Source organism: Fundulus heteroclitus, unplaced genomic scaffold (genome assembly GCF_011125445.2).
Source record: "Fundulus heteroclitus isolate FHET01 unplaced genomic scaffold, MU-UCD_Fhet_4.1 scaffold_61, whole genome shotgun sequence".
In the NCBI taxonomy this organism is placed as follows: Eukaryota; Metazoa; Chordata; class Actinopteri; order Cyprinodontiformes; family Fundulidae; genus Fundulus; species Fundulus heteroclitus.
This window is the reverse complement of record NW_023397044.1, coordinates 1,338,044-1,358,241: the sequence shown is the minus strand read 5'-3', so window position 1 is coordinate 1,358,241 and position 20,198 is coordinate 1,338,044. Positions and strand designations below refer to the sequence as shown.

The 20,198-nt window shown below is 40.8% G+C and overlaps 1 protein-coding gene across 2 annotated transcripts in view; it reads left to right on the top strand.

The window, feature by feature from the left end:
* Window positions 1–20,198, top strand: part of rbm42 (RNA binding motif protein 42) — a 27,592-nt gene extending 7,394 nt beyond the window's left edge. Inside the window, exons 5-12 of one of the 2 annotated variants that reach the window (XM_036133326.1) lie at window positions 2,790–2,861; window positions 17,815–17,969; window positions 18,176–18,352; window positions 18,472–18,612; window positions 18,902–19,019; window positions 19,291–19,388; window positions 19,642–19,738; window positions 19,909–20,198. In XM_036133326.1, coding sequence (XP_035989219.1) covers window positions 2,790–2,861; window positions 17,815–17,969; window positions 18,176–18,352; window positions 18,472–18,612; window positions 18,902–19,019; window positions 19,291–19,388; window positions 19,642–19,738; window positions 19,909–20,021 — 971 coding nt within the window. In that variant the 3' untranslated portion in view covers window positions 20,022–20,198. Of the gene's footprint in view, window positions 1–2,789; window positions 2,862–17,814; window positions 17,982–18,175; window positions 18,353–18,471; window positions 18,613–18,901; window positions 19,020–19,290; window positions 19,389–19,641; window positions 19,739–19,908 lie in introns of both variants that reach the window. The other variant, XM_036133325.1, reaches the window with a different exon arrangement.

Below are 20,198 nucleotides of genomic sequence, written 5' to 3'. Positions count from 1 at the left end.
TCTGGAAACGGGTTAGTGCTGTGAGTTCCTCGGTCTTGTTCCGTAAAGATCTAACGTTTCCAGTGACAACCGATGGTAAATAACCTTTCCTCCGCTTCGTCCTCCCGCCCCGACATCCTCTCCGCCTCCTCCGTATTTCTGCGGGGATGTATAGTTTCTCAGCGTGGTGATGAACGGGGCCGCAGCGCGAGGAGTCACGTAGTCCTAGAAGCTGGTTCCTCGTGTAGATCAAGGGACGCTCGGAGTTGCGGACAAAGGGATCTCCACTCGCGGCATCGAAATGTGCCGAAAGTAACAAAAATATAATCACTAGAGTCCCAAAAGTTGGTTTCTTCAGGGCATCTAGGCTCAGAATACCCGATGCGGTATTCAAAAATATACAAGCAATCCAGAAAACACAATAAAAAGGAGAAAGTAGGAAAAGAAGGGATACCGCCGATGTGACTGGCTGCTGCCTGCGCAGCGCCATCTTGGCTTAAATAGCCTAAAGCTCTCATCATGCTGAACCTCTCACGCTGATGTTCAGAAAACGGTCTTGGGAAGGATGAACAGCTTATCTGGCTCTCTCTTGTCCCCATTTGATAGTTTTACTGGTTAAAGTTGTATAATATACACACTTTTTTTTTTAGTTAGACTCACATTGTCTACCCTCATAACTGGATTACTACTATTGTTACTTTTTGTCCTATTTTTACTTTCAAGATTAACAAAAGCAAGATCAATGCCAGGTATATTGGCAGCATTATACAAAGACTTCAATTGATAGAACAGAGGGTTACTTGGCTGGAGGTAAATATTGAGATCAACACAGGCTTTGGAAATGAAACAACCCTACCGATGTCCCAAAACAACCAACAGCCTTCGAACACCTCAGCAAGCAGCTCACCCAAGTTGAAAAATAAATGTAATCTTTTGGACCTGAGTAGACGTCTAACGGGGCAGACTCCTCACTTAGGTGATACAGTGTGGTCAGCACTAAACCGAGACATCCCCTCGTCAACACCAGCACCAAAGAAAAAACAACAAGCAGCCGGGGCTGACATGATTCCATCTTCCTTAACTCCGGTACCAAGGACTAATCAGCCAGCTTGAGCCATAATACTTCCCGTCATGTCTCCAACTAGAAACCCGCTAAATTTAGCTGGAATTCCTTTGAAAAACAGGTTTGCTGCTCTTCAGCATGAGCCTGCAACGGACACCTCCAAACATCAACAAGAAGCATGAGACAAGATCAACACAACCATCTGTTAAAGTGACCCAGAAACCAAAATCTTTGCCAAATGTTATTGTTGAGGATGCAGTAGTTAATGGAATTGATCATTTCTGCAGTATAAAGACAACAAAGATAATCTGCTTCCCAAATGACACAGTGTCTGATATAACTGAAAATATACCCCCATTAACCACTGATCAGCAGAACGCTGAGGATCTTATAATTATTGGAGCTAATGACCTGGCCAAACAAAAAATTACTTACCTAACCCTAGCCCTTTAAGCAAGACAAGCACAAAGCCAGCAGATGCATTCTGTTCCAAAACAAACCAATAAACAGCTGTCTCCCAGAACCCCAGCTGGAAATGGAGCTGAAAGGAGATGGGGGGGGGGGTGAGGCCCTCTCCCACCCTCCTCACCCCCTACTCTGCATTTTTACCTGATACAACTTAATATTTGTTACTGGACTCACAACCAGTGTTTTTATGTTTTCATGATGTAAACCACCTTGCTGCTGAAATGTACTGTACAAATAAACATGACTTGACAACATTGTTGGCAGCAGTCTGTTGCAATTTAGACCAGTTTGAAGGAAAGTTATAGTTTCACACTTTTCTTTGTCACTCACTATTGCTGGCAGAGGGAGCAAATTATTTCAGTGTATCTGCCCTTTATAGACATCAGTGGTTTCAATTGTGCTGTTGACATGAAGTCAGCTGATCATTTAGTGCCAAGGTAAAATCCAATGAAATTGGGTTTCTGTTATAAAGTCCACTTTTTAATTCTAATATTGTTCTTTGTAATAAATTCATCTGTGTCTGATCAGTCAGATCAGTCCAGTCTGGCTGTGACTTGAACTTTCTGAGCTGCTGCTGTGAGAATCTTGGTCAACGCGTGCCTACATAGAGTAAAAATGTATCTTTTATCCTTTCTGTGCTTTTCACAAGTGCTGCCATCTAGGCATCCAAATAACATGTCACTCAAATCGTGCAAGAATATTCAGAATCATGATGTACCAACTGAACAGGTCCCAATACGTACATGCAATAGATCTAAACATGCCAGAATGTCAGGCATAAGGTTGGAAAAATAAACCACATGAACACAAAGGGAAGTGTTTTCGAAAGACGCAAGTGTGCAAGAACAAGCAGCAGCATGGGTAGGTGGACAGACTGACAGCTTGCAGTATGAAGTGTGTTTCCACTCTACTTGATGCTGTTCGTACATCACTTCTGGGCTTCCGGTTCAGTTAATAATGGGTGCGCTCAATGATTGCTTATAGTATTCTATCACAAAAGTTTTGGGGCGGGCGTCAAGAAGTTATTACGTAGCATGTGTCAATTATAAATGCACCAATGTGTTATACTAAGAATACGGCACATTTTACATGACCATGTTGCATACTTTTGTTTGACTGTAAATTATTGTAGGAATATAATCTGTAATTGTTGTTTAAACACCAAAAATGGATGTGCCTTGAAATAATTTTTTTTAGCTGTGTAGTTATGTGTGATTCAGATGCTGTGTTGTGGAAATGGTTTCAGGGGTTTCCTCATTGTGAATTCTGTCTTTCTCAGTTCCTCCAGTTCGTCCTCCTCCACCTCCCATCATGAGACCAGCCTTTGTCCCACATATTCTACAGAGACCAGGTAGGGTCACCACTACATTTCTCATTTCCAGGTCAGGTTATGTCATTGTTTCTGTGTGGGGCTTTACTCTGAAAAGTGTAAGCAAAATTACAAAACCAAAGTCTGATTGTATCATGACTGTCAATATAAAGAGCAGCCTGCCCAGCATTACCATCAGTATTGTGTGTTTATGTGGCTGTGAATCATAATGCGTGATTGTTAGATAAAGATGAAATAACAGTGATGAGAGAGGGAGTGTGTGGAACTTTGAGGATTCGACACATCATGCACTTCAGAGAAGTTGAAGCTGATTAAAGTTTAAATATCCATCTTAAAATATACATTAGCAATTAAAATGGTTACTGAAGACTGCAGTAAATGATTTTATGCTGCATCAAGTTATTACTTTGTACTGTACACTTTCATCCATCCATCGTCTTCCGCTTATCCGGGGTCGGGTCGCGTCGTGAGGGTAGCAGCTTCAGTAGGGAGGCCCAGACGTCCCTCTCCCCAACCACTTGGGCCAGCTCCTCCGGGGGAATCCCAAGACATTCCCAGGCCAGCTGAGAAACGTAGTCCCTCCAGTGTGTCCTGGGCCTCCTCCCGGTGGGACGTGCCCAGAACACCTCACCATGGAGGCGTCCAGGAGGCATCCTAACCAGATGCCCGAGCCACCTCAACTGGCTCCTCTGGACGTGGAGGAGCAGCGGGTCTACTCTGAGTCCTCCCCGGATGACTGAGCTCCTCACCCTGCCCCTAAGGGAGAGCCCAGACACACTACAGAGAAAACTCATTTCAGCCGCTTGTATCCGGGATCTCGTTCTTTTGGTCACGACCCAAACCTCGTGACCATAGATGAGGGTAGGAACGTATGTCGACCGGTAAATCGAGTGCTTCACCTTTTGGCTCAGCTTTCTCTTCACCACAACGGACCGGTACAGCGCCCGCTTCACAGCAGACGCCGCACCAATCCGCCTGTCGATCTCCCGCTCGGGAGATACTGTACACTTACTCTTTTAAAAAACGTGTTGAAAAGTTGTCTTGCTGTGTCTGTGTGTTATTTTATCTGTGTATTCTGTCCCAGTGTCTATCTCAAAAAGAAATTCAATAACTTATGGTGACGATAAAGATTCTTGATTCTTACACTACCTAATAAACGGCAAAAGTATTTGCTCACCTGTCCAAATTATTGTAATCAGGTGTTCCAATCACTTCCATGGCCACAGGTGTATAAAATCAAGCACCTATGCATGCAGACAGTTTTTACAAACAATTGTGAAAGAATGGGTCGCTCTCAGGAACTCCAGCGTGGAACTGTGATCGGATGCCACCTGTGCAACAAATCCTTTCGTGAAATTTCCTCACTCCAAAATATTTCACGTTTTCAGCTGTATCATAAGAAAATGGAAGTGTTTGGGAACGACAGCAACTCAGCCACGAAGTGGTAGGCCACGTAAACTGACGGAGCGGGGTCAGCAGATGCCGAAGTACATAGTGCTTCAGCATAGAGGTCACCACCTTTCTGCAGTGTCTATCACTACATACCTGTAAACTTGATGTGGCCTTCAGATTGGCTCAAGAACAGTGCACAGAGAACTTTATGGAATGAGTTTCCATGGTCAAGCAGCAGCATCCAAGCATACATCACCAAGTGCAATGCAAAGCGTCGGATGCAGTGGTGTAAAGCACGGCGCCATTTAATGCCAGAGCAGCAGAGACACATTTGCTGGAGTGACGAATTGTGGTTCTCCATCTGGAAGTCTGATGGATGAGTTTGGGTTTGGCAATTGCCAGGAGAACGGTGCTTGTCTGACTTCATTGTGCCAAATGTAAAGTTTGATGGAGGGGGATTATGGTGTGGGGACCTGAATGAAGTTGATTGGTGTCAAAAACACCAATCAAAAAAAATTGGTGTCAATTAACTCGACTCCGTTTGTGCTGGTTTGTGCACCAAAAATTTTCATTTGTGCTCCTATCATTCTAAAGATATGAAGAAAAATGTTCTCCAGGGGTCATCAGAGGTCAACCACTCCCGTGGCCCTGCTCACATTTGCAAAAATAAACTAGAATCGTTCAACTTCTGAATAAGTTGAAGAAGGCGCCCGCCTGGTGGTGCGCGTAACCGTCAAAGGCAAAGCTTTCTTAGTTCCTTGGTCGTAGGCTCTCATCGCTTGGGGATTTTAAATCAAATCTTCTGAATGAAAAGGATTTGTCTTCATCAAAACCTGCCGATCGGGAAAACTTTGTGTCTGCAGAGCTGCAAACTGCGTATATCGATCTGAGACGCAGCTAATGAGCTAATTGGCGACAGCCGACAGTCAACATTTGCCATTCATTTGCTTTGGTAGTCCTAAACCACTACTGACGTAATACACTTTTTGGCCACAAGCGTAATTTTGGGGGCGTTGTTTCCACTTCTTCTCTTAGAGCCGTTTCTAATAGAAGAAAATGCAAAAACGGTCCAAACAAAAGGTTGTAACGTTTACATTTGTAACCTCTGCCTTACATAAACATTAGAATTAAATCTTAATAAATAAAAGTATAGACAATTATTTCAGTAACTCAATTCAGTAAGTGAAATGCACTACATACAGGGGTTGGACAATGAAACTGAAACACCTCTCATTTTAGTGTGGGAGGTTTCATGGCTAAATTGGACCAGCCTGGTGGCCAATCATCATTAATTGCACATTGAACCAATAAGAGCAGAGTGTGAAGGTCCAATTAGCAGGGTAAGAGCACAGTTTTGCTCAAAATATTGCAATGCACACAACATTATGGGTGACATGGGTGAGTTCAAAGGAGAACAAATTGTTGGTGCACATCTTGCTGGATGTGTCAAAACTTTCTTCAATTGAATAAAAACAAAACTAAAGTAATAATATTTGGACCAATAGAGGAGAGATCAAAAGTTAGCACACAGCTTCAGTTGCTTCAGCTAGAAACCACTGATCAGGCCCGAAATCTGGGTGTAGTGATGGACTCAGACCTGAACCTCCAAAAGCATTTACAGACAGTGACAAGGTCGGCTTTCTATCACCTGAGGAACATTTCCAGGATTAAAGGACTAATGTCTCAAAAGGATCTGGAAAAACTAATCCATGCGTTTATATTTAGTAGAATTGATTACTGCAACGGTGTTTTCACAGGTCTGCCTAAAAAGTGGACCAGACAGCTGCAGCTGATCCAGAACGCTGCTGCCCGCGTCCTCACCAAGACTAAGAAAGTAGAGAACATAACCCCAGTTCTAAAGTCCTTACACTGGCTCCCTGTATCTCAGAGAATAGACTTTAAAATACTTCTGTTAGTTTATAAATCCCTAAATGGCTTAGCACCTAAATACATCACAGACTTGTTATCAGTGTATCAACTTTCCAGACCAGTAAGGTCTTCTGGATCCAGCCTGCTCTGCATACCTAGAACCAGAACCAAACACGGAGAAGCAGCATTTAGTTCCTATGCTCCGCTTATCTGGAACAAACTTCCAGAAAATTGTAAAAGTGCGGAAAGCCTGAGTTCTTTTAAATCAAGATTAAAAACACATTTGTTTAAAATTGCCTTTGACTGTTCCAGTTAAACTGTTTTACTGTTTTTAATGTTCTTCTTTGTTTCTACATTCTATCTCTACTTGCTTTTATTCTATTTTCTATCTACATTTTATTCCTACTTGCGTTTATTTTGCTATATTTTAATCATGTAAAGCACTTTGTATTGTCTCTGTACTGAATTGTGCTATATAAATAAATTTCCCTTGCCTTGCCTTGCATCTGTGACCAAGACAGCAAGTGTTTGTGATGTATCAAGAGCCACGGTGTCCAGGGTAATGTCAGCATACCACCAAGAAGGACGAACCACATCTAACAGGATTAACTGTGGACGCATGAGGAAGCTGTCTGAAAGGGATGTTCGGGTGCTAACCCGGATTGTATCCAAAAAACATAAAACCACATAACTCTACTTATAACTATCTGAAATATAAACTAAAGGTCACCAATCAGTTCTAAAACATCTTTAGATGAACCCTTGTTGAGCCCTGGAGAACCAGCGTACCAGATTAGCGCCTTACAAAGAGTTTACAATCATTCTGTTACATTTTATCTGAGTGTCTTTTACTCAGGTGAGCAGCAACTCGTGGTCTTGTCTTACTTTTTATTGATTATTTTTTTAACCTGGACACGAACATTTATTACAGGATCAGCCCGATCCAAATAAACTGAATCATTTAACACACTTACCATAACACAGCAGCTCCCCATCACCGTTTATGACAATGAACTTCCACTTCTTCTTCTGTTTTAAAAGTGGTGCGCCCTTCTTCTTCTTCGTGTTTTAATGGGTGCTGACCACATCCAAAAGAATCATTACCGCCCGTCTAGTGGTGCGCTCTGTTTCTCATCTTTTATATTATCAGCAGCGCAACCAGCTACCGTAACACCTGTTTCTGCGCGCAACAGCTCTACCGTAATAACAGTCAACGCGCAACATTTTCCCCTCGGTAAAATCGGGGACATTTCCGGGGACAGGTTTAGCCGGGGACAGGTGGTCCAAAACGGGGACAGTGCCCGGAAATCGGGGACGTCTGGTCACCCTAGTAAAGATAGCCAGTGTGGTGTTAGCTTTAGCCTAGCACGCATTCCCCTCCGCGGTTACGCCGGCTTTGTTTACGTTCCGGTCGCTGGCTGAGTTGCACTTCCGCCCGGCCGGGAGAAGTCGTCAGGATCCAGTGTTCTGGAGATCTCTAGGATGACGGGAATCTCGGCGATAAATGTATCACTGTTATAGCTCCGAAGGTCCAGAAACTCATGTGTGCTATAGCGCAGCAACGCGGTGCAGTTTTGGAAGAAAAAGTCAGGTGAAAAATAGATTAAAAAAAACTTGAGGAAAACTTTGTCGTTTTTTTGATGTGAGACGCTGCAGAGCTGAAAAGTCCATATTGCGCCTGCTAATGAGCAGTAGTTCTTGCTGTTGCAATTTTTCCATCATTCATTCATTTATATCAGTTGTTCAAATTATTTGTTACTTGTAAAAATAAAAATAAAAAAAAAATAAAAAAAAAATATTGGGTACCCCCAAGCGGGTTGCGAACCTGCGACCTTTGGTGCACCAGCCCAACACCTAAACAGCTGTACCAAAAAAAAGTGACATGCTAAACTCTGCATTATGGAGATGTCAACTGTGTCTAGGAAGTGGTTTTGAGAAGTGTTTGTCACCAAGGTAACTTTAAATGGCGTCAATGGCGTCAAACGTGCGTCTCGACGCGGGGTATAGCCTTTACCTGACTCCGCCAGATGTATTTGCTCTGCATATCCATCTGGAAACCTTCCGTTGAAGTAATTTTGGGAAGGGGCGAAAATACTGGTTAGCTGATTGGCCTATGTTGGTGATAGACGGGCCAAATAAACCAATCAGATCAACGAAGCATATGACGTACTCATCAACATGCTTCGTCGTCGCTCGTAACAGAGCAACGACGAAAACACAACCACAAGCCAAGCTACTCTTGCTGCTGCAGGTAAAGGCTCGTTAGCTCAGCAGAGAAATACTCTGTAATTCCGATAAAACTTGCTCGATAGCCGCGCTAACGCTAGTTTCATCGGCTGAAGCCGCCATATTCTTTAGACTGAACTGTCGCGTCTTCTCGTTGCGTCACTCCTCAACCCGCCTCAAAGCCAACGCTGATTGGACGTTCGTTTGGTGAACGGCTCCAAATTTTCTTTAACGGAGGGTAGCCAGACTGATCTGCGAGTGAAACCTTGAAAGCTCGCGAGATCAGGATGGTCTCACGAGGCTAGTATAGCCTACGGTTCGGGCTGTATTAACGGTGACGGAAGATTAAAAAGGAATAATAATAAAGAACCCCTAATTTGGTGTCAACCAACTGTGCTACGTTTGTGCTGGTTTGTGCAGCAAATATTTTCGTAAGTGCCCCTATCATTATTTTCCAAGTTAAAATTAAATTATTCATATTCATAGGTTAGCAACTTACAATTTATATGAAGTTCACAGTTTCAGCATGAAAACATGTTCACTGACCTTTGATGACCTCTACAAACTATTATTATCATTAATGAAAATGATAGCAGTACAAATAAATTTTTTTGCTATGCAGATATATATATTAGGGCTGGGCAAATTAACGCGTTAATTCCGCGTTAATTCATTAGACTATTAACTGCGATATTTACTTTATCGCGCATTAACGCATGTTGCTCACATGCTTTTATTTTGTGAAGGTCTGTTGCTGCGGTGTAGGGGTTTGAATCAGAACAGCAGGTGCCGATAATGCGCCAATAACCTTGCTGTCAGCCCAGCCTGGGATTCAAACAGGAAGAAAGGTGCTGGCAGGAAAAAGGAAAATGCGGAAAAAAACAAAGCTGACATGGGGAAGGCAGTGTTTCCCGCAGGAATTTGCTTAGGCGAGGCGGTGAGTTGGCGGCAGGAACAAGTTTTGCGCGGATGACTGCTGGCGGAGCGGGGGGCTCTGCATTGACGCCGTCGGTGAAGTCGCTTCTCGCTTCAAAGTATCCATGTATTTTTGCCTGTTTTTTCCCCTGCCATTGACTATATGCACGCGAGAAAGCAACAACAAAAAAAACGCGTGTTAACGTCAAATAAACATGCAGGCATATCGAGTTAGCAAGCATTTCAGCTTAAAGTTCTTCCAGCAATGAATATGACAGAAACAAGTTAGTTGTAACCACTGCCAAGTTAAACTTTCTTATCACCGGAGCACCTTGAGCTTAACATAACACTTAAATGCCAAACACACTGAGTCATTGAATTGTTTGGTGATGTCTACAGAGAGCCTAACTAATGTAATGGCAAAGTGGATAGCTACTGTAGACCTTTTTTTGTGCTTCACACTTTGGTATTGAACATAAAATGGTAATGCTGCTCCCTGCTGTTACCTCAGAAATTGCCTGTTTTTTGGTAGATTTTTTTCCCCATAAAGAGAATTTCCTGTCAGTGGCAATAAGCTTTAATTTATTATTATTGCTATTTTTTGTTTTACATGTTTAAGTTGAGCTTTACACTAAATATGTGTTACTGATAAGTGCTACAAATGTTACAACACTTTTGTTCATATGGCAGCAGAACATTAAAATAAAAGTGCTCCTTACAGCACTTTTGAATTAATTCTTGGAGTTTGCGCATACAATGCGATTAATCATGATTAATCAGGCAAATTATGCGATTAATCGCGATTAAAAATTTTAATCGTTGCCCAGCTATATATATATATATATATATATATATATATATATATATATATATATATATATATATATATATATATATATATATATATTAAAATTAGGGCTGTCAAAATAACGCAGTCATTTTGATTAATTAACTAAAAAAAAAACGGATTAAAAAAAAATAACGCAAATTAATGGTATAAGGTAGTTCACTGCTATTGTTTTCATCCGGGTTTTTCGCGCCTGCGCGCCGGACTGGAAGGCAGAACGCGAACACAGCAGCAGACGCAAACAGAGCGAACAACGGTGTTATGCCGAAACGTGCATCCCTGCCGAGATATGCATCCCCAGTCGCGGGAGCGCGCCTCGCTCTGTATAGCTGAATATCGACAAAGAAAACGGATTAAAATGTGACCAACGGAGTTACTTGTTCTTATATCAGTGATATCAAAACGTTTGAATATACCTCTTGTGTGAAAAAACTGTGTTTATTTGGCAGATTCGTTTACAAAAGTATGGGTGTAATGAACACCATTAAATCCAAAGTTGTTATCTGAGGTACGGCTGATTTATTTGTTGTGGTCTCTTGTCATTCACATACAACAATAAACCGTGAGAACCGACGTGAGTTTTGAAACTGCAAAGCTTTGTCTTAAACGGAAGATCAAACGTGCGTCTACAGTAAACAGCACAGCGTTCATAGACCAGTGTGATGCATTCGTGACTGTCAGAAAGCTATGGTGCATTCAGGAGCATGGGACATTTCAAACTTACAAGGAAAGAGGCATAAAACGGAATAGAACTTAACTCATACAATAATGTATTTTTCCAGATAATAGCGTGACCTTTCTAACAATACTGAATGCTTTATACTTGTATTTATGATTTTTTTTTATTGTGCACACCTGCTAGCTTTTTATTCTTTTTCATTATGTCCCCTATATTTTCATTGTGTCCCCTACGTTACTGTGTGCCACATATGCCACAACGACACGTTAAAACGTCTGAAGGCATGAAATGTGAATAAGAGTTTTTGAACTTTAATGTATCTAATGCTGATTATTCATTGAATCATTTGAATTTAAATATTTAAAATACTTTCACAGCAAAAATGATATGCAATTAATTTAGATTAATTAATTACAGAGTATGTAATTAATTAGATTAATTGTTTTAATCGATTGACAGCCCTAATTAAAATGTATAACATTTTTGTACTGGTATCATTTTAATGATATTAATAGTTTGTATAGGTCATCAAAGGTCAGTGAACATCTGTTCATGCTGAAACTGTGAACTTCATATAAATTATAAATTGCTAACCAATGAATATGAATAATTTAATTTTAACCTGGAAAAAATGATAGCGACACAAACGAAAATTTTTGCTGCACAAGCCAGCACAAACGTAGCACAAACGTTTAACACCAATTTTGTCTGATTTCATAAAAGTGGGGGGGCTGGTTGACCTTTGAAATCTGGAAACATTTCTATATATCTTTAAAATGATAGCGGCACAAACGAAAGTTTTTGCTGCACAAACCAGCACAAACGTTTGACACCAATTTTGTCTGATTTGAAGAGGGTGGGGGGGGGGGGCAACTTCACTCAGGTGGTGTGGAGTTGTTAAGGGGGCTAAACCCAGCTCCTGGGCTAAACCCAGGAGCTGGGTTTAGCCCCCTTAGTTCTAGTGAAAGGAACTCTGAATGCTTCAGTAAATCAAGACATAGGGGTGGGCGATATGAAGAAAATCTAATATCTTTGTGCTACATCAGATACATGATATATATCACGGTATGTTCAAATAACCAAATGATGTTTTTAGCTACATAGTGCCTAAAGTTGCATTGGTATATCTCATATTAACGTGTCAATTTTTTTTGTTTGAAAAATTGATTGCAAAATAAAAATGAATATAAAATGTTATAATTTAGCCATTTTTTTTAACCACATAGAAGCTTTTCACAAATTACAATATTGTCACATTAGAGCTCTTTCGTGATCAACTCTTGACCTTAAAAAACAGAATACATTTTTAAATCTGAAACATGTGCATGTCTCTCCTTAGCGGGACTCCTACTCTAAAATTGAACATACTATACAACTCTCAAAAAAAAAAAAAAAGATTTATGTCTTTTTCATGTAATTGGGCTACATCAGTTGTATCTAAACTTAAGTAATCTAAAAGAAAGTATTGCTGTAATTTGATTCTTTTAGTAATGCTTGTAAGTTGTTATAATGTCAGGTTTTGCACAGGCGTAATGTAGCCTCGTGCATGAAACACTACACAACTATAAGGACTGTAACCCCCCATCCCCCATACAATAATGACATATGGACTGTCCTCACACACACACACACACACACACACACACACACACACACACACACACACACACATACCATGGACTGTTCCCCTCACACACATACACAATTTGTATACAATCTGTATAGATTCTGTAAATCTTATCTGCCATTATTTATCTTGTATTATAAACCTGCTAATACATATATAATCCTTTTCCTAACATTCCTGTATATTCTGTATAATCTGTGCATATAGCGCCCATATTTATATTTATACACAACATTTTACAGTCACCTACTATTACTTTTTACTTATACATACACTTATAAATAATATTTATATCCTGGATAGCACTTCTAGATTGATGCAAACCACATTTCGTTGCTTTGTACTTGAGACAGTGCAATGACAATAAAGTTGAATTCTATTCTATGTGCGGTGTTGCTTACAGAAGTCAAGTGAATGCTCAGGGAGTTTGTGTGTATGCTCAGACACATGAACAATGCGGTACCGCGCACGTGACGTCACCGTCTCAAGAGCAACGCCCCTTTTGCCGCTTAGGTAGGCATACAGGAGAGAACGCACGGATAACAGATATGACCGACTTTACAGCCGTTAAACTTTCCCAAGACGATGTCCCAGACGCACGGATTACTGGTCGCACTGTCGAAGAACACTCCAACCTTCAGCTCAAACGATGGCTTGAGGTTCGAGGGCTTAAAAAGACTGGAAAACTGGCCGAGTTGATGAACGGTAAGCTTTGTTTTTTTTTTTCTGCGCGGCGATCATGGCAGCGTCGGCCGTTTTTTTTTTTTTTTTTTTTTTTTTGTTGTTTGCAATCACCGTCCAGGAATGGGTATATGTTTAATGTTTGTCTCATTTGAAATGTTTTTGAGTAAGCCTGGTAGCAGGCTATCATGTTAGCGCCTGCTACCATGATAGCCTATATGCTGTCATGGTAGCAGGCGCTACTTTATTAACATGTCGGCCACCAAAATACTCTTACCTTGACTTGATGTCGCTGGAATTGGGTCAGGATGTTCTTCGGTTGTGCCCTTTCCTCCGACAAAATGCTTGCTACATATGTACTTGAATTTGGTAACTTTTTCCGGGTTGAACTGTTGTGTAGGCCGACCGCCCTGGTGTTCCAAGCGTACACATTTCTCCTTGGCAGTCTTGAAGAAAACATCCTTCATATACGGCCGATCAGCGTACCTCGAGTCGCTGTTGCACGTTCCATAGCAACAATGTTTAAAAACCATGGTCTTAGATTTGGAAAAAGCAGTCGTTTACCGAGTAAAACCTAGGCTAACGCACGTCTCTTACAGCGAAACAACGGCGGACTATGCAAGCTTGCCCTACTGCGTACCACGTGATGTGACGTCATCGTGACGTTGTGTTTCTAAAAATAGCTTGCGCGCGGTACCGCATTAGGGGGAACATTGCTCCTATGACATCCACTCATAGGGGTTTCTTCAACAAGTTGCTGTAGATGGTGATGGCTGCAGGCAGGAAGGATCTCCTGTAGTGATCTGTCTTAATGAGTTGGATCAGTCTTGGTTTGGCAGTTGTCAGGAGAATAGTTTAGTCTGATTGAACTGGGTCAAGTGCTAAGTTTGGTGCAGGAGGAGTTACAGGATGGGACTTGCCCCCCTCACTGAGAAACTCTTAATGCTGGAAAATAACAAGACAGTTTGTGTCATTTTGTTCTCTCAACTTTGTGGATGGCCCCTCCTGTTCCAGTATTACTGCACACCAATGCACAAAGCTAGGACAATAAGGACATAAATGAGTGAGTTTGGTTGGAAGAGCTTGTCAGGCCTGCACTGAATCCTGATGTCGGTTTAATAAAACACTGTTGGGGTGAATTAGAGCAGGCAGGCCTTCCTGTTAAAAATCAGTTTCCAACCGCACAAAATGTTTTGCAGGAAGAGGAGTTAAATATTCCTATATTATCATGATAAACCCTATGTCATGTAAGTTGATGTGTGTAACAATGAGGGACCCAGTACTTTCAACACTATAGTGCATTTATATTGACTATATAGTATATACACTTTTGTGGGAAATCCTGCATCAGTGTAGTGTAGAATGGAGGTGAGCAGCAGGTGGCTCTGCAGAGCTGTTAATGAATACTCTGGATCAATGAGAAACAGTTCAGTTATTTTCCTCTGTAGCCCAGTGTTACACATTCCTTATGTCAGTTCAGGAATGATTTATCAGGAGTGTTTCACTTAGAGCTTCCAGAGCCACTGCACAAAGAGAGATCCAGATCACAGGCTACGACTAAAGCTAGAGTCCACACCTTGTGAAACTCCCCCAAACCCTTTAACAGCCTTTGCTTAATGTTGCACTCAAGGCTGCAGTTATGTCTGTTATTGGTGCGCCGTTTGAACTAGGGCTGCAACTAACGATTGTTTTAATAATCGATTCATTGGTTGATTATTTTTACAATAAATCAGCGAATTGCATGGAAAAAAAAAAGTTTCATTTCCGTTTTTTATTTTTTTTCCAAAATTGAACATTTGGACTGACAAAGCAAATAAGCGCACAAAACATAAGTTGCTACTTAGGTGTTCTGTTACAATATTATTAGGTAATAAATGATTTAGCTTCAAATAAAGACGTTTATGTTGACTAGATTGCTAGTCAATGATTTAATAGTCAATGTTTTCTACATGAACAGGAATTTAACGCAACAAAACTGAGGCTGTAAAACTGGTGTGTCACATGCAGTTCGTGTTGGATTAATTAATCCTTTACCATTTTATACACTTATGGTCTTGTTGCTCTCTGCTTGTGAACATATTTGTGTGGAGATAAAATGTGCTCATTTGACCCTTGGGGAGAGGAGGTGGCTCATGACTGCTTCATCCACAAAGGAGCATCATGTGCTAGCCAGAAAGGGTTGATTGATTATGATTGGAAGACAGTGGAAAAGAAGCCCAGATAAGGAGTGGACTGTCTCTTATCTCAAATGTAATGTCTTGTGACAATGTAACTGCATCCTGCTGGCATGAAATAAAAAGGCCTGCAAGGAGACGTACCGATGGAGTTGAGCAGAGAAACCTTGGAAATACACTTTGGTGTTCTATTAGATTTCTAATGGCTCTCTGTCTCCCCTTTTGCAAAAGCCTGTAAATTTACACTATCTGCCTGGTGCATCTAGGGAAATATCTGGGCATAAAAATGCAGCCAGTGCAAAACCACCACTTCTGAGAATCAAATAAACCACCAGGTCATTTCATAGACTGTTTCAGCACAAGCTGCATTTTATGTAAATACTACATGCTACATTTGTCCTTATGCATATTTTTACAGCGCCTAGATGTGGTGGATGGAGCTCCAGCGCTGTGCAGCACAGAACATTTTTAATTTCCTCCTGCTCTCTCAACAGCAACAGCCAGAGTTCTCCACCATCTCAGAACCAACTGCTGCACCTGTTGGGTTTTTTTTCCACACGAAGAAGCACAAAACCTCTGCGGTTCTGTCCGTCTGTTTTCTTCCGCTTATCCGGGGTCGGGTCGCGAGGGGTCGCGACCTCTACGGTTGTTTTATGGAATTATCAAATCTGCTAATGTCAAAGAGTTTCTATTTTGAATAAAGCTTGGTGCGAGTAAATGCATGTCATGGTCAGATTATTTGATTTTCAGCACATATCAACTGTGCATTCGGAATATTTTCTTTTAATCCGAATCCATTTTAATCACATCTGGGAAAGTTATGCACGTAAACGGGGTCCTGTCATTAACATTAACGGCATCAACAGCTAACAAGCTGCATTAGACGAGCTACCAGACTGACGTTCAAGCGGCACCTGAAGATTGACTTAGGCTGCGCAGAACTCCGCTCACAGCCCCGAGCCCAGCACTGTTCCCATTTCCTCACTTTGAAAATGAACAAACGTTAGATATTGTAACGACTTACCCTGCTGTTTAGCTCTTTTCACCCTCATCAATGACTCCATGCTATTTTAGGTCCTGTGTCCCTGTGGTGCTATTGTCATTTGTAGAACTTACTACAAAAAAGCAGTATTTTTTTGTAGTAAAAATTTGCCTCCACTCTGCCTCACTGCGTTTACGTCACTCTGCAGCCAGTCAGCTAGCATTTCTTCTTCTTGTTGAGTTATTGGTGGTTAGCAAATATCTTTTCAGTGTGCATTATCGCCACCAACTGGTAAGGAGTGTGCGTCAGCTAGCATTGACGACGGCCTGCATGAGGTAAACAGCTCCACGACATGGCGAGTGATGCATTAATCACGTGACACAATAACGAAATTCGTTGGCAACGCTTTTAACTGTTGATTTTTATTGATTTTATCGATTCCTTGTTGCAGCCCTAGTTTGAACACACTTTTTTCTTCCACAACTTGTACAACTTGCTTCTTTAGCAACACCCGAACTTGGGGAGCATCAGCAGGGTCTGTCACTACCCGATCTGTACCGGTAGCACGATCCGTACCATCAGCTCATTTGCGCACGCACGAACAGAATACCTTCTGGTAGAAAATAATTTGTTTTTCTTACTTTTTTATTCTTTTGTATTTTTTCGAGGCGGGGGTATCTTTATGTATATCTTTGTGTTTGCGTAAGTATTACATATTTTACAAATAAATACAGAAAGATATATATATATATATATATATATATATATATATATATATATATATATATATATATATAAATAAATAAATAATATTAGGTTTTTATATATATAAATATAAATAAATATTAGGTTTTTTTAATTGCAAAAATGTTTCCCAGTTGTGGTTAGGGAAATAAGAATATATACACCATTTCTTAAAGTACATAAAAAACCCGAGCTATAAACACATTTAGGAGTATAGAAACGTATTTTATTTCGAATATTCTTAAGGGTTTTTGATCAATTATTTGATTTGCATATGTATTTGTGTATTTTGTACTTAATAAATGCATTTTAAAAAAGTATGCCTTGGCTTTATGCGTTCTTTGTTCTATTCCCTGTTCGGTTTTTGTAAAAAAAAAAAAAATGATGCGGGTCATTTTATGACGGGGTCTTCTCTTTTTCATGATTTGTACACCAGAGGGCGCTAAACTCGTAATCGATATTTTTAACTTTCTAATAAAACTAATTTTTAGTACAAGATTATTTGTATAACAAAATTCACCTTATAATTAAGGATGAAAATATTTTTCCCAGTCCTGTTTGAACAAATAATAAAACTAATAGAGTACATTCAGACAAAACGTTATGGAATTATATATTCCCGGACTTCTGAGCATATCCGATGATGACATCAGGCAATACAATGGAGAATGTAAAACGCATCAATTTCTTCCAGAAAAATCTTAAATCATTAAAGAATGCTAAACCATATTGTATAGAAAATATTTAAGTATAGAAATAAGTATTTTCAGTTATGTATCTAAAAAGCTTTCTTTTACACGTTTCATTTAAGCTTACTAACCTCTCGTCTGCTGTTAAGGTGGTCAGAGAATGCCAGTGATGCGAGGTCCTCCAGTAGCACCTCCTATGCCACGCCCTCCTCCACCACCCCCCATGATGGTTCCTCCAACAATGCAGGGCCCAATACCTCAGGGGTCTGCACCGCCCATTCAGCACATGTCAGCTGTGCCTCGGGTCAGAGTTCAAGTAAAGAATAATTTTTAAGATAAAAATCTTCGTGTTTGACATTTTCTAGAAGGGCAATGTTTCCTCCCCTAGCTTGTCTTGTGTCAGCAGTTAGTGTTTAAGGAGAGAGAATTTTTGTTGTAGTCTTCTTACCAGAAGGCAAGCATATGGATGTTTTTTTGTCATTACCATGTTTGTTGGTGTATATCTCTCAGGTTGGTGATATGGTCACTGTCCCAATGGTACCCGCTCCTCCTCCAAGACCAGTAAACCCGTCTTTGGTCAAACCAACACCATCAATCATCCAGGCAGCACCAACTGTGTACACGGCTCCTCCAGTCTCTGTTGTCCAGAGAAAACCTGATGTTCAGGCCCAGAGACAAGCCAGAATGGTGTTTAATTCTTTGTAATACTCTGATCAGAAGCTGCTATGTACTTTAGAAAAACAGCAGTGCTGCTGCTTCACTTTGTGAGTTTATGAACCAGTTTATGTGTTATGTGGCTCTTTCAGGAAGAACTCGCAGCAAGAGTGGCGAAGCAGCAGGCTGCCGTAATGGCAGCAGGTCTGCTTGACAAGAAGGAGAGTGATGAGAGCAGCTCTGTCATTGGCCCAAGCATGCCAGAGCCAGAACCCACACACACTGAAGTGACAGTAGGTGGCTCTGTCCTCTCATCACAGAACAGTTCCCTGGGTGGGTCTGGGAGAGAGAAAATTATTACTGTTCTGACTTTGTGTACGTAGCTCTGTGCAGGCAGTAGCAAGATTGTATCTCAGCCTCTGAAATATGGAAGAGATAACAAATATGGAAGGTCCAAAATAATTGGGTTAAGCTATTGCATAATCAAAGGTTGAAAGATTACTATCCTGGCAGCACAGTCAGCCTGCTCCCTCTGTTCATTTCAGGTGATGAGAATACACACATATGTTTGTTTGTTTTCAGCCCATGGAAAGTGTTACAGAGGACAAAAAAAAAGCAAGAAGTGAAAAGGTGAAGAAGTGCATCCGTATTGCTGCAGGAACAACCTGGGAGGACCCCAGTCTTTTGGAGTGGGAGTCAGGTACAAACGCAGCTGGGTACAGAGAACAGCTTGTCTGCAGACTGGAAATGGTTCTGTAATGTAGATTCTGGCATACCTTCCCTCTTTTATAACCAACTTAAACATGGTTATAGTACTGATGTGTTAGTTAATAGTTTGAACCACATTAATCATTGCTAATGCTGTTCTTCTGGAAAACTTGTATTAAAAGCTCCTCAGAAAGAGCAGCGTGTTGAGGATATGTCTGTACTTGTGTGTATGACTATGTAATGTTGGCCCTGTTTTGTTGCAGATGATTTCCGTATATTCTGTGGAGATCTTGGTAATGAGGTCAATGATGACATCCTAGCCAGAGCCTTCAGCAGATACCCATCTTTCCTCAAAGCAAAAGTAGGACTTGTTTAACTTCTACAACCACTTTGGCTAAATGTGACTAATTGGCAAGAAAGGTTGTCTGGCAATCCAAACTTTGAGTTCAGTTAAATTTTTCCCCCACCACATGTCACACTCTGAAATCTGTACCCCTACGTGTGAATATTTAACATTTGTGTGCACAAATGGGTGAATGTGACTATGGCATATCTATGAACACCAATTTATTCCCCAAATATTCTATATATGTAATCTGCATTATTTCCATCAGGTTGTCAGGGATAAACGGACTGGAAAAACAAAAGGCTACGGCTTCGTCAGCTTTAAAGATCCAAATGACTATGTTAGAGCCATGAGAGAAATGAACGGTCAGTCTTCATCCGTCACAACAGAGCCTGTAGTTTGCTTCTGATGATTTTTTATTTTTAATTTTTATTTTTTTACATGATACGCTTTACTTGTATGTGCCATGTTTGTGTTAATACCCATGTTAAGTCAGGATGTAAATATGATTTCCTCTTTCACTCTGTCCATACAGGGAAGTATGTTGGAAGTCGTCCTATCAAACTGAGGAAAAGTATGTGGAAAGACCGCAATATTGATGTGGTCCGGAAGAAACAGAAAGAGAAGAAGAAGCTTGGCCTCAGATAGTGTGTGTGTGTGTGTGTGTGTGTGTGTGTGTGTGGGGAGGGGGGGTGGTGGTGGCTGTGTGTCAGTACAGGTTAGGGTTAGAGTGGCTCAAAAAGGAAATCTCTCTCATTCTTTGTGGAGCAACTGTATGACTTGCTGATTGTTTTAAGCGCTCAAATAAAGCTGTTGTTGTCTTCA